The 12,632-nt window shown below is 54.4% G+C and overlaps 1 protein-coding gene across 1 annotated transcript; it reads right to left on the reverse strand.

The window, feature by feature from the left end:
- Positions 1-1,074: 1,074 nt before the first annotated feature.
- Mapk13 (mitogen-activated protein kinase 13) lies at positions 1,075-11,633 on the reverse strand. Its single transcript, XM_021186259.2, has 12 exons — positions 11,440-11,633; positions 10,852-10,981; positions 9,776-9,834; positions 6,048-6,156; positions 5,825-5,854; positions 5,130-5,177; positions 4,896-5,010; positions 4,739-4,810; positions 3,753-3,832; positions 3,513-3,591; positions 2,456-2,632; positions 1,075-2,281 (listed from the first exon to the last, which is right to left on the reverse strand). The coding sequence occupies exons 1-12, from the start codon at positions 11,556-11,558 to the stop codon at positions 2,199-2,201; spliced, it is 1,101 nt and encodes a 366-aa protein (XP_021041918.1). The 5' UTR covers positions 11,559-11,633; the 3' UTR covers positions 1,075-2,198.
- Positions 11,634-12,632: the final 999 nt, after the last annotated feature.

A 12,632-nucleotide genomic window follows, 5' to 3' on the forward strand; every position in this document is an offset into this window, starting at 1 on the left:
AGGCCCCTGTGGTGAAGTATGTTTAGGAAGGGTCTGGGTTAAATCTAGAATATGTGTGTGTGTGTGTGTGTGTGTGTGTGTGTGGTGTAAGCCTTCAATCCCAGCACTCAGGTGACAGAGGCAGGAGGATCTCTGTGAGTTCCTGGTTAGTCTGGCTGGTCTACTTAACAAGTTCCAGACCATCCAAAACTACATTATTTGACCTTGCCTCAAAATAAATACTGGGGCTGGAGAGATGGCTCATCGGTTAAGAGCACTGACTGCTCTTCTAAAGCTCCTGAGTTCAAATCCCAGCAACCACATGGTGGCTCACAACCATCCATAATGAGATCTGACGCCCTCTTCTGGAGTGTCTGATAGCAGCTACAGTGTACTTAGATATAATAAATAAAGCTAAAAAAAAACCCCAAAAAACCCCTTTATTTTCTTCAGGGCTTGTCAGAGCCTCTCAGCTGACAGGGTCCATGGTAAGCCATTCGGCTGGCCGCCCTGGCATCTGGAAATCCAGGAATCTGGAAAGCAGGGACAACTGAAATCTGAGAAAAATGACTGAGGTGTGAATGTTGAGACAGAAGACCAAGCCTCTTCTCTGGGACCAAGAGGGAGGCTCAAAACAAGAGGTTTGAAACGGGGAACCCTGAGCCTGCCTTCAACTAACTGTAAGGTCAGGGTGATAGCTGGCCACCAGTCAGTCCCAAACAAAGTCTCCTCCCCATATGACAACATGGCCACTCAGATAGGGGCAGGGGGACAGAGTACAGACACAACTGGCAGCGACAGGGCTTGGGGAGGCAGAGATGCCTCCGCTGCGGCATCCAGTGGCAGATCTCTGAGGCCGAGGAGCTCTGTTGCCGTCACATAAGCTTTATATCCTGGGTGCTTCATGTTTATAAAGTAGAGCAGATCCTAGGACACTGCCCTCCGCCCCCAGCCAGCCCCCGGCTACTGTCTCAAAAAAACACGGGACGTGGCCTAACACCAGTGCATTATGGGTAACTCATCTCCCGCCATTCACCAGCGTGTCTACTTTTTTTTTTTTTTTAAAGATTTATTTATTATATGTAAGTACACTGTTGCTGTCTTCAGACACTCCAGAAGAGGTCGCCAGATCTCGTTGCGGATGGTTGTGAGCCACCATGTGGTTGCTGGGATTTGAACTCTGGACCTTCGGAAGAGCAGTCGGGTGCTCTTACCCACTGAGCCATCTCACCAGCCCGCGTGTCTACTTTATATGGCACAGATTCTAACAAAACACCCGATTTAACTGCCTTCACTAAGCCTCTGGGACAGTGAAGCCTCACTGGAAAGTGCTGGAATAAACAATACGGAACGGAGGTCTTTTCTGCAGGACTTGTCACAGACTTGAATGTGGGGGTCAGTGTCACAGTAGATCCTAGGACTCATGAGTCCCATGGCAGGCCACCCAGGGAAGAGGGAACACAGACAGCAGAAGGGTTCTACTTTGGCCCCTCAGATACACTGTGTGTTACTGCAGATGTCAGAAACCCAAGGCAGGAACCCAAACAAGCCTGGGTATCTGAATGCGTTCTAACACAGCAGAAGGAGGAGTCAGGCTACCACTGCCGTCTGACTCTGAGATGCTTCTTCTCAGTGCAGAGCAACTTGGAAAGAACAGAGGTTTGCAACCTTAGCCAGGAAGAACCCATGTCTGCTGCTGCACTCACTGGCCCGCCCTGTTCTCCTGTCTCCATTGCTTATCACGCATCCAAAATACCTGCCAGCAACAGCCTGCTGCCCTGCAACCCCTGGGACCTAACACACTTGGCTCCCTAACAGGGCCGAGAACAGAGCAAGGGGTCCAGGAGTGGTCTCCTTTGCACCATCGGTAGCAAGCTATTGTCCCCAACCACCCCCCCATCCCAGTTCACAACTCCCCGAACCTCAGGATGTGACTTTATCTGGAAAGCTTCTGCAGACCGCAAGACTTCCTAGTGCTGAAGTGCCTGAGTTTGAGAGATGCTATCTCAAAACCAACAGAAAAGGGGCATTCAGCTGGGCGCAGTGGTGCATGCCTTTAATCCCACCACCCAGGTAACAGAGGTGGGTGCATCTCTTGAGCTGCAAGCCTAGCCAGGGCTCCAGGGCTACACAGTAAGATCCTGTCTCCAAAAAGGAGAGGAGGAAGACTCAAGGCCAGCCTGGGCTACATGGAGGCCAGCCTGGGATATATCTATCAGTCACTGCAGCTTCATGCCACTTCGTCGCCGTGAGTCCGTCCGGGCTATGGGACTGAAGTTTGAGATCTCTTTGTAGATGTGTTCTGTGGAAAGTAACTGCGCTTTAGGATGGGCCTGGGAGAGTTCACCCTCAGATAGTAGAGTAGAAACCAGCTCAAGGAGAAAACCCCACAGGAGATAGACAGCTACCAGGGACAGGTGTGTCTCCTTAGGCCTGGAGGGTGGGCATGCAGAGGGAAGATGGGAACATCTCTTACGTTTCCATTCGTCCACGCTGAGTTTCTCATGTTCTAAGGCATCATCAAAAGGCTGCTGGGCCTCTGTCTCCTCCTCAGGGTCCCGGAAGGGTTCAAAGAAGGGGTGAGCCAGTGCCTGAGCAGCAGTCAGACGTTTGTCCACATCCAGCTCCAGCATCTTGTCCAGCAGGTCTGCAGCTGCGGGGACAGACCACTTGGTGAGCCCCGCACCTGGTAAGCCCCGCACCTGAGTGAGCCCCGCATCTGGTGAGCCCCCGACCCTGAGTGAGCCCCGCATCTGGTGAGCCCCCGCACCTGGTGAGCCCCGCACCTGGGTGAGCCCCGCACCTGGTGAGCCCCCGCACCTGAGTGAGCCCCGCATCTGGTGAGCCCCCCACCTGGTGAGCCCCCGCACCTGGTGAGCCCCGCACCTGGGTGAGCCCCGCACCTGGTGAGCCCCCGCACCTGGTGAGCCCCTGCACCTGGTGAGCCCCCGCACCTGGTGAGCCCCGCACCTGGGTGAGCCCCGCACCTGGGTGAGCCCCGCACCTGGTGAGCCCCCCACCTGGTGAGCCCCCCACCTGGTGAGCCCCCCACCTGGTGAGCCCCCGCACCTGGTGAGCCCCGCACCTGGGTGAGCCCCGCACCTGGTGAGCCCCCGCACCTGGGTGAGCCCCCCACCTGGTGAGCCCCCCACCTGGTGAGCCCCCCACCTGGTGAGCCCCCGCACCTGGTGAGCCCCTCACCTGGGTGAGCCCCACACCTGGTGAGCCCCCGCACCTGGGTGAGCCCCGCACCTGGTGAGCCCCCCACCTGGTGAGCCCCTCACCTGGGTGAGCCCCGCACCTGGGTGAGCCCCGCACCTGGTGAGCCCCCCACCTGGTGAGCCCCCCACCTGGTGAGCCCCCCACCTGGTGAGCCCCCGCACCTGGTGAGCCCCTCACCTGGGTGAGCCCCGCACCTGGTGAGCCCCCGCACCTGGGTGAGCCCCGCACCTGGTGAGCCCCCGCACCTGGCATGGGACAGATGGCTGCTGGAAAGGGCTGCAAGCACTATGGGGATCGCAGCCAGGACTCACCTTGCGGGCTGGCGCGTGGGAAGAGCTGTGTGAAATCCTTCTTGGGGCTCTGGGGCAGGGACTGAATATAGGATTTGGCCTGGAAGACAGAAAAATATGGAATGTCTTCAGGTTCTGGCCTTAGGGGAGAAAGTATGGCTTCCCTGTCAAAAATCCAGGATAAGATGAGGAAAAGAGGGTCTGCCAGGGCAGAGGGAGCCCATAGGAAGGTGCCAGTCAGAGCCAGTCAGAGCCACTCACCGCCTTGTCTTTCAGCTTCTGCACGAACTCAGCACCTGGCACCCCAGTCACTTTCAGGATCTGGGTCAGCTGGTCCAGGTCTTGGCAGCCAGTTAAGGCACAGCCTTGCTCTCTGCGGTGTTCTGAGCGCGCCCGCCCTGCCTCCAGCCTGGCCCTAGCCAGCCTGGCAGACACTCCTGGCTCTAGCCCCACCTAACCACAGCAGGCTCTTGGCACGGTTGGAGCAGGTCCCTGGAGGGCTTCCCGACAGACAGCCCAGGTCAGAAGGAGGCTACTTAGACCCACGCCGCCAAATTCCCCTCCCCTGTTCCCTCTTCATTCTGAACTGAGTGGGCTGCCCCTGCCTGGCTCATGAGGGTTCCCTAGCAGGGTGGGGGCAGAATGGACTCATTATCTTTTGATTATCTGCATTTCAAACTGCTCCAGGGACTGGAGCGTGCTTGATGCTTTTCCAGAGGACCCAAGTTCAGTTCCTATGCCCCCAGTGCTTTAAAAAATAAATAAATAAAACAAAAAACCCTGTGACTCCTGCTCCAGGGAATCTGGTGCCCTCTTCTGACCTCTCAGAGCACCTGCACCCACACCATACACACAGACATAAACATAAATAAAAATATATCTTTAAAACCATTCTAGGGGCTGGGCCTCCAGAGGATAGAGTGCTTGCCTAGCAAGCATGAAACCCTGGGTTCTATCCTGGCATAGTGACACATGTTTGTGACCCCAGCACTTGGGAGGTGGCAGGAAGAAAGGGAGCAGTTCAAGGTCATCTTTGGCTACGTCATGAGCTTGAGGTGCTCTCTGGGACACACACAGGAGACCCCATTTCACAATGAAACTCGCTAAGTCAGGTGTGGCGGTGCACACCTTTAACCCTAGCATTCAGGAGGCAGAGATGAGCTTGAACTACATCACAAGTTCTAGGCCAGTCAGGACTACTGTCTGAAAAATAAAACTACTTATAATGAATAATTCTTCAAGGATACAGTCCTTGCCCTTGAAGAGTGTCTTTCCGGTCAGCATTTCTGCCATGATGCAACCAACAGACCAGATGTCCACTGGAAGGAAAGAGAAGTGTTGTCTGGACTGTCCGGTGACCTCCAGTGTGGGTCACCAGGGCTGCCAGGGCAGCCAAGCACTGACCTGTCTGGTTGTAATGCATCCAGCTGAGGATCACCTCGGGGGCCCGGTACCAGCGGGTCACCACATAGCCCGTCATCTCAGTGTCCGTGGGGCGGGCCAGCCCAAAGTCCAGGATCTATGGCTCAAGGGACACAGGGATAACAAGCTGTCTGAGGAAAGGGGTTCTGAGGGACAGAGCCTACCTCCCACAATTCCATCCACCTCCCCATCCTTGGTGGGCCTGCTGTGACCCACCTTCAGCTCACAGTCTTCATTCACGGCCAGGTTGCCCGGCTTCAGGTCCTGGGAGGGGACGACGGAGAGGGAACATCAGACTAAAGCAGAGCCAGCAGGTGGTCTCAGATCTGTCATACATGCACACATACACACACACACAAAACACACAGAGGAGCGCATACATACACACACAAACAAGTGCATACACATACACACACACAAGTACATACACACACACACACACACGAGTGCATACACACATGAGTGCATACACACATGCACACACACAAGTGCATACACATAAACACACATGTACACACACACACACATCCTTCACTACACTGCGACAGCAGCTGGGCCGGCTCACTTCTCTTTCAGGCCTCAGTTTCCTCATCTGTAAAATGACATTGGGCTACACATTTTTTTCCACCATGTTCCTGTCCTTAGAGCCTGAAGTGCCAGCTAGGGGTTTGGGGGCAGCACACACGCACGCGCCCACGCACACACACACACACACACACACCTACAATCACAAGCGTCTCCCCAACTTCTCAACATAGCAATTCTCTCAACATTCTACATCAGCCCTCTCACGGCTGAAACACTCACAGCCTGTCTCCTGAGAACTGTCACTCCCAATCCCTTGGCCACCAGAGTACCCTGTTCCTACCCCAAAATTCATTCCCCGGAACCATGATAGAGAAAGCACTCACCCTGTGGACGATGCCAGCGGAGTGGATGTACTGAAAGTGAAAAAGAGAGAGAGGGGGAGAGACAGAGAGAGAGAGAGAGAGAGAGAGAGAGAGAGAGAGAGAGAGAGAGATGAATCAGAGACGCCAGCTTCCACACCAGCATAGAGAACCCTCCTCTGCCCCACTGCAGCAGGCTGGCTCTCAACACGGAAGTTGCCTTGGCTACCATGTAGGCTCCACCCACCTTTAGACCTTTGAGCATCTGGTACACCAAGTACTGGACCTTATCCTCGCTGAATTCCATCCCCATGATCTTCTGTAGGTCTGTCTGCATGAAGGGCATCACCAGATAGCTGGAAGGCAGGAGGGTTTTTTAGCATAGTTCCCAGCCTCCCACAGGCCAGGTGTGACCTCAGAGAGGTCAGGGGTGGGGTGGGGACAGAAGGCAGGCACAACAGGAACCTTGAAGACAACACCAGGCAAGAAGGCAGAAGACGACTCAGATGTGATAGTTCATGCCTGTAATCCCAGCACTTAGAGATTGCAACGTGTTAAACCCAGCCTGGGTTACATAGTGAGTCCCGGGGCTGGAGAGATGGGTCAGCTGACACAGTGCTCAGATGCATGAGGAGGTCTGGAGTTCAAGCCTTAGCACCCACTTATAAAAGCTGGGTGTATTGGAGTTCAGTTGTAACCACAGTGCTGGTAGGGAGGAGACAGGAGGATCCCCAGGGCTCATTAGACAGCAAGCCTAGTTTAGTTGGCAAGTCAGTGAGAGGCCTTGGAAGGGGACTAAGAGAAGGCTTTGATCTTTCAGAGGACTCTGGTTCAGTTCTGAGCATCCAAATCTTGAGGCTCACCTGTAACTCCAGTTCCAGAGGATCTGGCGCCCTCTGCTGGCTGCTGTGGGCACTGCATACATATGGTGCACAAAACTCATGCAGGGACACACACACACACACACACACACAACTACAATCATAAGAAAAACAAACAAGGTAGATAGCACTTAAGGAATAACAACATCAAAGGTTGGCCTCTGACCTCCAGATAAATGCACATATAAGCACACATTTGTAAATAGGACATAGGGAAGACAGGAGTTGAAGCCTCAGCACCCACATACAATGTACACATAGCTGCATACACATATGCAGCTCCCTACATATGAATACAATAATACACAAAACAAAGAGGATACATGAAAAATGAGCAGTTCCCAGCCTGGGCTCCTGCAATGACGGCCACAGCAACCTGGTTGGCCGAGCTCAGGGTGAACAGCCGACTAGGGCACACTCGGTATCAGCACACGCCTGCGTTCATACAAAGGTACCCTGGCTCTGCCCTCCTCACATAGCTGACCAGCAGCGAGCCCACAGCATCTGCTAGCATTCCTACCTCTATCCAAAAGTTTCTCCTGCAGAGGGTCACGCCCACCCCAGCTGGCTCTGCTAACTATAAAACAGACGCCCTGCCAGGAAGGAAGCAGGAAACAATGTTCAGACGGTGGAGAAGAAGGGACCCGAGCTATTAGGTTCTCAAGTGAAACAGGTCAGGGTCAGCAACCGGGCAGTGTGACTCAAGGTGGTAAGAGCAAAGTTAAAGACAAAAAGTAAAAATAATAATAATAATTAAAAAAATTTAAAAACAAAGACAAAAAAGTAATAGACTATAAAAGGTGTGTGTTGTGCCCTCACACACGTGCACACAGACATGTGCACACACAGACACATGCATGCACACGTGCACACACTCTCTCTCTCTCTCACACACACACACACACACACACACACACTTGCATGTGCACAGGCACACATTTTTCCCCTTTATTTTGAGACAGGGCCTCATCATGTAGCCCTGCCTGGCCTGGAACATGTACACAAGGCTGGCCTCGAACCCACAGGGCTCCACCTGCCTCTTGAGCGCTGGGATTACATGTTTATACTGCCTTGCTGTGGACTTTGCCTCAGAAAGCTGTTGCTGGACACTGGAAGAATCACTCAGCTTTTAAGAGCACCTGCTAGTCTTCCTAGAGAACCCAAGTTCAATTCCCAGCAGCCCCATCAGGCAACTCACAACTGTCTTTGATTTCAGGGGCTCCTTCAAGCATGTGCCCATGCCAACACACAAACATATGTGTGTGTTGTATACATATATATGTATACATATATATGTGTGTGTATGCATGTATATGTATATATGTGTATATGTATATATATATGTATATGTACATATGTGTGAGAGTGTGTGTATGTATATGTACATGTATGTGTGCATGTGTGTATGTGTAATATATAATATATATGTGATATATATATGTATATAAAAATTAATATACAGTTTACCTCACTTTCTCCACCACCTTCATACACTGCCTCTCACAACCTAGTCATGGTACCTGCGTCTGTCCTAATCTGTTGGGCTCAAGGTCACAGTCACCACCTCAAGAACAGTGCCTCCTCCTGTGTGCCCTTCTGCTGAGTGTCAGCTCCCTCCCAGGTGCCTGCCAGCCCTCCTCTCTCTCCGGTTCTCACCTGCTCACCCTTCCTGCCTTCTCACAGATGTGCGCTCTGGACCAACATCCTTGTATCTCGTCTTACCATGTCTAGTCCCCAGGGTTTAAGCCATCACCCATGGAGAGGATAGTAGCCTGGTCTACATCCATGTTCCCTCCTCCTGTGATTTCACAGGCTCTGGAAGAGTCAAGGACCCAAGGTCAAGTTCACTATCTCTTCCTTGAGGTCTCTTCTTCCTCCTTAGATTCCAGGCAGGGATTGGGACTCCTAGTCACCTGTCCCAACCACCCTCAGCCACCATGTCCAAACAGATGACATAGCTCTGTCAGCTTGGCTTGAGTGGGCCTCAGATCTGCCCTGGGGACCCCACACTATAACTCAGATCAAGGTGTGTGTGTGGGGGGGGGCTCTCAGCACTTGTTTCTTCCCAGGGGCTTCCTGCTCTTTTCTCAGAACTGCTGGCCATGCCCTCCAAATCTGACAGACGGTATCAGCACTCTGCTTAAGGTTTCCACTCTTGCCGGGCGGGTGGCGCACACCTTTAATCCCAGCTCTTAGGAGGCAGAGGCAGGCGGATTTCTGAGTTCGAAGCCAGCCTGGTCTGCAGAGTGAGTTCCAGGACAGCCAGGGCTACAAAGAGAAACCCTGTCTGGAAAAAAAACAAAACAAAACACCTTCCACTCTTAGTGGGCTGGGGACATAGCGAGGCTGGTAGAGCTCTTGCCAAGCATGCACAAAACCCGGAGATCGAGTCCCAGCACCAGTGCCTGGAATCCGAGCTCTTGAGAATCAGAGGCAGGAGGATCAGAAGTTCAAGGGCAATCCTTGGCTACATAGGTAGTTGGGGGCCAGCCTGGGCTACAGGAGAGGTCCAATTTAAACACACAAGGCACCAAAACACTCCCACAGCCTCTGTGGCATTGACTAGGATGTGAAGCCTGGCAGAAGCTGCCACTGACACCCGGAATTCTCAGGAGCATCCAAACACTCATCCTTGCCCAGGCACCTGCCAGCAAAACCCGACACTTTGACACTTTGTAACAGCCAAACCCATCAGCCAGATTGTCCGGGCTATCTGATCCTCACTTCCTTCTAGGGGAAAAAAACCCTCTAGGTATCATGAGGTCCAAAGTCACTCCTGGCCACCAGGAGTGGGTGAGGAGAATCAGTACACACCCTGTGAGGGCCAGCAGCTCTTCCTGGTGCCAGGGTCTGATAACAAGGGTAGGAGCTGTATAGACAGCTCTGGGGGGCCAGGTACCCTACAGCCCTTCCACCCACAGCCGAGGGACCTCTCCAGGGAGGATCTCAATGTAAAAGCAGAGGCATAAGAACTGCTAGATTGGCGGCGGGGGGGGGGGGACCCTTTTCTGCGCGGAAGCTACCCTGCCCCAAAGTATTCCCAAGCCAGCCTTAAGATCTGCCAACACCCCAATCCCAATCCAGCCCGACTCACAAATCATGGAAGTTCCGAAGGGAAGACGCAGGGGTGAAGACATCAAGAAGCCCAATGACCTGGAGAGAGGCCACCAGTGAGGCTGCACTGCCAACGCCATTCTTCCCTATCCTGGGGGGTCTCAGCCACCCAGGGCCACCATCCAGGTCACCCTCTGCTACGGAAGGTGGCCCCAGCTGGCATGGGAACAGTTTGGGGGCCCAGGCAGAAGAGGACATTTGCCGGGGTTGGAGAGATGGCTGAGAACAAGATGGTTTGATCCCAAATTTGGGGTTTGGGGTGAACAGTCCCACTTGTAACTAACAAATCTTGAGGGTCAAGGGGGGAAGAGGAAAGAAGGATGAGAACTCCAGGTTCTTGGGACTCTGGACCTCAGCTCTAGCCTTGGACCCGGGTCTCTAGCCACATCTGTCAGTCTGTCCAGAGCTAGAGGCAAGCCCCCTCCACCTCACAGCTGGAGGCCACTGAGGAGAGGTTATCTGAAAGGATTCGGGTTCATGATGTACAAGGCTCTATTTGAAATGGACCCTAGCCCTTCTGCCTGGCCCAGAGCTGGGTCACGGGGTCTGTTTCCATCAGACAGGATGGTCAAATGGTCAGGCACCAGGCTCTGCCTCCCGCCCCTTCCAACCTCAGCTCTGCCGCTGCAGAACCCGGGAAACCTTTCCGTGCCTTGGCATGTGTTACGGAGAGGATTATAAAAGTTAGCCAGCCCCCACCCCCGCATGCATTAAATACTCAGTATTTATTGTTAGACTTAGAGTGGCCAGAACGGAGGCAGCTTTAGCTCAAGTGCCCAGGCTCATCGGACTGGAGTCCTCACAGAACCAATCGCGAAGCTCCCCTGTGCCTACTTCCTCCTCACAATCAAGAAAAGGTTGTGTGTTTTCTGGGAAGCGAGCTGGGCAGGCCCTGGCATCTTCTCATTGGGCTCTCCTTAGAGTGCTGAGAAACCAGGGTGGAGCAGAGGAAGTTCCTTCTCCTGGCCCTGCGCACACGACCCTGGGCAGGCCCCTCCTGGGCCCCCTCTCCCTGCCCTCCAATCCCCAGCACATCCACACCCTGAGGCAGCCTACGTTCTCATGGTGCATGTGCTTCAGGAGCAGAAGCTCGCGGTAGGCGCGCTTGGCAAAGATCTCGGACTGGAAGGGCCGGCTCAGCTTCTTGATGGCCACCTTCTCCCCTGTCCGCTTGTCGATGGCCGAGCTGCGGGGTCACAGGCAGGTGAGGGGGAGGGGCGGCGCAAAGGGCCTAAACTGGGGATCCCTCCCGCCCTGTCCTAGGACACCCCCATTCTGTGCTCCCCAGGTTGGCCGGAGACCAGCAAAGTGTGTGTGTGTGTGTGTGTGTGTGTGTGTGTGTAGGAGGCGACGTCAAGGAAGGGGCGGCAGAGCAGGGACAGAAGCAGTTCTTGCTGACAGGATGCAGAGCAGGCCGGGAGTCCCTGCTCTGCGATTTGGCAAGTTCCCCTCTTGGGGCCTCATCTGCAACCGCAGGGATCTGCCCCACGAACTCCGAGATCCCTTTTAAAAAGTTACAGCCTTGGAGAACCAGATTTGCCAGCGACTCAACCCACAGGGGCCCCACTGCCACCGGGCTCACCCGGGGAGGCTGCTTAGGGGTGGCCCGTGGCTCCTCTGATTCCTGGGGTCCCCGGGTCTCACCACACCGCTCCATAGGCCCCGCTGCCGACGTGCGCCGGCGCCAGGTAGGTCTTGGGTAGCTCCCAGGCAGTCTTGTTGATGTCCTGCTTGTAGAAGCCCCTTTTCCGAGTGAGGCTCATCCCGGACCCCGTGGTGGCGGTCCTGCGAGGAGGTTGCGGTGGCTGCCCGCGGGCTCCCGGCCCGGGTGTCCCGCCGCGGTCCCCTCCCGCCCCGCGCCCGCTCCTCCCCCCTGGGGCGGCGCACCTGCCGCCTCGCCCAGGTACGTTCCCGCCCCGGCCCGCCCACCGCTCGCCCGCGCTCCGGACTCCGCCCATCACCGGCGAACGCCCCAGGCCCCACCAGCCACCTGCTGCAGGTGCCCAAGGAGGAGGGGGGTGCCCTGCGGGAAGGGGGTGCCTGCGAGGCTGCCTAGATCCCTCCAGTCCTGAAGGAAGAGTTGGGAATGGGGTTTAGGGCGGGGGCGGAGGGGGGTGCCTCGACTTGTTGCTAGTTTGGCTAGTTTGAGAAATATACCCTTCACATGTAAGGCGTGGTGGCTCAGGTCTGTACTCAACACAGGAGGTAGAGGCAGAGGCAGGAGACTTGCTATGATTTTGAGTCCAGTTCAGTACATAGTTCAATGCCAGACTAGGTGAGACCCTGAGGAAGAAGGGAGAGGAGAGACTAGAGAGGAGAGATACGGAGAATGAACGGAGAAGGAAGAGAGGGATAGAAGGAAGGAGAGAGATATAGAGAGGGTGGGAAGAGAGGGGAGAAGAAGGGAGGAAGGGAGGGAGGGAGGAAGGAAGGAAGGAAGGAAGGAAGGAAGGAAGGAAGGAAGGAAGGAAGGAAGGATAGAGAAATAACGTCATCCTTGACTACGCAGTAAACTGGAGACCAGCATAGGTTACATAGGGAGACCCCACAGAAAAATGGAGAGGTTGTTCAGCAGGTTAGAGGCTGCACCGCTCTTGAAGATGACCTGAGTTTGGCTTCCAGGACCGATGTCATCCTGCACATAGTTAAACAAAACAAGTAAACAAATAAATAAAAAAAAAACAGGCATTGTGGTGCACACGCCTTTAATCCCAGCACTTGGGAGGCAGAGGCAGGTGGATTTCTGAGTTCGAGGCCAGCCTGGTCTACAGAGTGAGTGCCAGGACAGCCAGAGCTACACAGAGAAACGCTGTCTCAATACCCCTCCTCCCAGAAAA

Source organism: Mus caroli, unplaced genomic scaffold (assembly GCF_978045245.1).
Source record: "Mus caroli unplaced genomic scaffold, Mus_caroli_1 scaffold_18, whole genome shotgun sequence".
Taxonomy (NCBI): Eukaryota; Metazoa; Chordata; class Mammalia; order Rodentia; family Muridae; genus Mus; species Mus caroli.